Raw genomic sequence first — 2,106 nt, 5'->3', positions numbered from 1 at the left:
TCTTTGAGAACGTGTACGCCAATGTTGACAAGCTGAGGAAAGAGGAACCAGCGGCGCGTTCTGAGCCCATCTACGCGACGGTGCAGAAGAACAGAAAGAAACCCAAGGGCCAGGACACCGACAAGTACAAGAAGATGTCGAAGAGGGCCGAGCAGAAGCAGGACCGGCGACCTATGACCCCCAAGAGGCTCGAGGTGCACGACGGCGACTACGAGAACCTGTCGCCGTCGCCCAGGGAAATGTCTCCCTTGGAGTCCGACGACGGTAGGCAAAGCGGCTCGCCTCGCTCGCTTCGGCTGCCCGTTGCTTTTCTCTTTCCTTGTTGTAGCGTTTTGTCTTGGAAGCAAGAGGATGTGACCTGTGGCTACAGTTTCTTGTTTTAGTAATAGCTGCCCCTTCACATTTAGCGTAGAATTGTATGTAATCCTATATTACTGAAATGCTGTTTGGTAAAACGTATGTATTTACGTTGTGTGACATTTGTTCTCGTGCGACTTCGAGTAATCTTATCCTAACAACTTAGCAAGTATTAATACAGACACATAACACCTCTTCTCTCGAGTCTCAGAATCAAGTGTGGCTCTGAGGCGCGAAACATGAGTGCATTGTAAGAGGCCTTAGGGAAAGGCTCCCTCTTCTCGCTCCCTCTGCCCTAGACGACGGGCAGGTGTGGTTCTTAGATCTGCATCTCATCACAGAAGCAGAACACGTCTCACAGTCCCTCAGACGTCGTGGTGTCCTCGAGATGATAATATGTCTCACACCCTCATTGATCTTTTTTTATCAGTACATTTTTGTGTTTCTTTCTTTCTTTTTTATCAAAGCCACGTATGTTATTTGGCTTGAAATCTTCCGGACCGCTAAGTACAGAAATTTTGGCACATACGGAAGAGATTTTTAAAATTACAATTGACATATCCAAAAAATATTAATATCGATACTGCTACTGCTATTATGCTGTGATTGTGATACTGTATTATCGTTCATTGCATATAATCAATTCATTCATAATTCACAACCAGTGCCTTAAGTAACCAAAATCATCGGCGGAATAATTCACCCCTTTTAGAGCATATCGCATCACCATACACGCCTCAAAACTATCACCCTGCATACTCATTAAAGATAAATAAAAGATTATGATAATAAAAAGGATTCCAAAGAGTCCAGGCTATATAAGAGCTTGTCTTCTCTTGCCCGTAGAGTCCTTCATAGATGAGATACTCGCTGGTCTGGGAAGTCCGTCCTTCTATGAATACTTCACTGCCGTCGGTAAAGGCAGCAGTGGCGGTGGTGTCGGCTGTTCCTTGTGTGATAAATGCATGGCGCCACACGTGCAGCTGCGCATTGTCTACCTCTTTATTTTCTTCTTTAGTTTCCGGGAATTACTTTTTTACTTGGATATTCATTTTTACATCCACAGTGTGCCTTTTTTAATAGATTTTCTCTCTCTGAACTTATTTCGTGTGATGCTGCACATTGTCAACTTCATTTTTTATAGTTTCTGGAAATCAGCTCATATGTCTTTTTTTATACTTTTTAACACCCGTTTAGTTGATTTTGATTTTTTTCTCTCTATCTTGAAATTTTGAATAACTTTTCACGGATGCAGCCACGGCTCTGTCTTCGTGATTTTTCTAGTATGGCTTAGAGGAATGACCCTTCTGTTTAAGAATATTAATATAGCAGGAGCCCCTCATATAGATCAGTTTAGTTTAGATCAAAGTAAGAGCCTAACGTGACAGGTGGTCGGAACGTCTTCGTGTCATTCAAATACCGTGAGAATATTCATATATCGATGTAAGTTCCATGTGTACTTCTAGCTTACCGTAAACGTTTCCTGTGCCTTGAGACTCGGTCCCAGGCGCCTCGCAAACGTTTCCTGTTGATGATCTCTAGCCCCCTTCCAGACCTCGATGACTTGGAGGACTCGGAGGAGCAGAGCGTCGTGAGCTTGGAGGCTGAGCTTATGCGCGGTAGGCCTGTTAAAAGGGGAGGAAGGGGGACCACTCACTCGAACTAACTTAATTCAAGTTGACTAAGAAACTGATCTTAATTGCATTAGATTGAGGAGACAAGGAACTTAATCAAGGGACGTTGATGAGG

The 2,106-nt window shown here is 43.6% G+C and overlaps 1 protein-coding gene across 1 annotated transcript in view; it reads left to right on the top strand.

Annotated features, from left to right (window-relative positions):
- The window catches only part of LOC119585774 (E3 ubiquitin-protein ligase lubel-like), a gene marked incomplete in the record, with an annotated part of 47,027 nt that overhangs the window by 20,888 nt on the left and 24,033 nt on the right, over nucleotides 1-2,106 (top strand). Inside the window, 3 exon segments of the mRNA XM_037934486.1 lie at nucleotides 1-264; nucleotides 1,204-1,272; nucleotides 1,911-1,976. Coding sequence (XP_037790414.1) covers nucleotides 1-264; nucleotides 1,204-1,272; nucleotides 1,911-1,976 — 399 coding nt within the window.

Source organism: Penaeus monodon, chromosome 20 (assembly GCF_015228065.2).
Source record: "Penaeus monodon isolate SGIC_2016 chromosome 20, NSTDA_Pmon_1, whole genome shotgun sequence".
NCBI classification, from domain to species: Eukaryota; Metazoa; Arthropoda; class Malacostraca; order Decapoda; family Penaeidae; genus Penaeus; species Penaeus monodon.
Note: the sequence above shows the minus strand (reverse complement) of the source record. Positions and strands in the feature narration are given on the sequence as shown.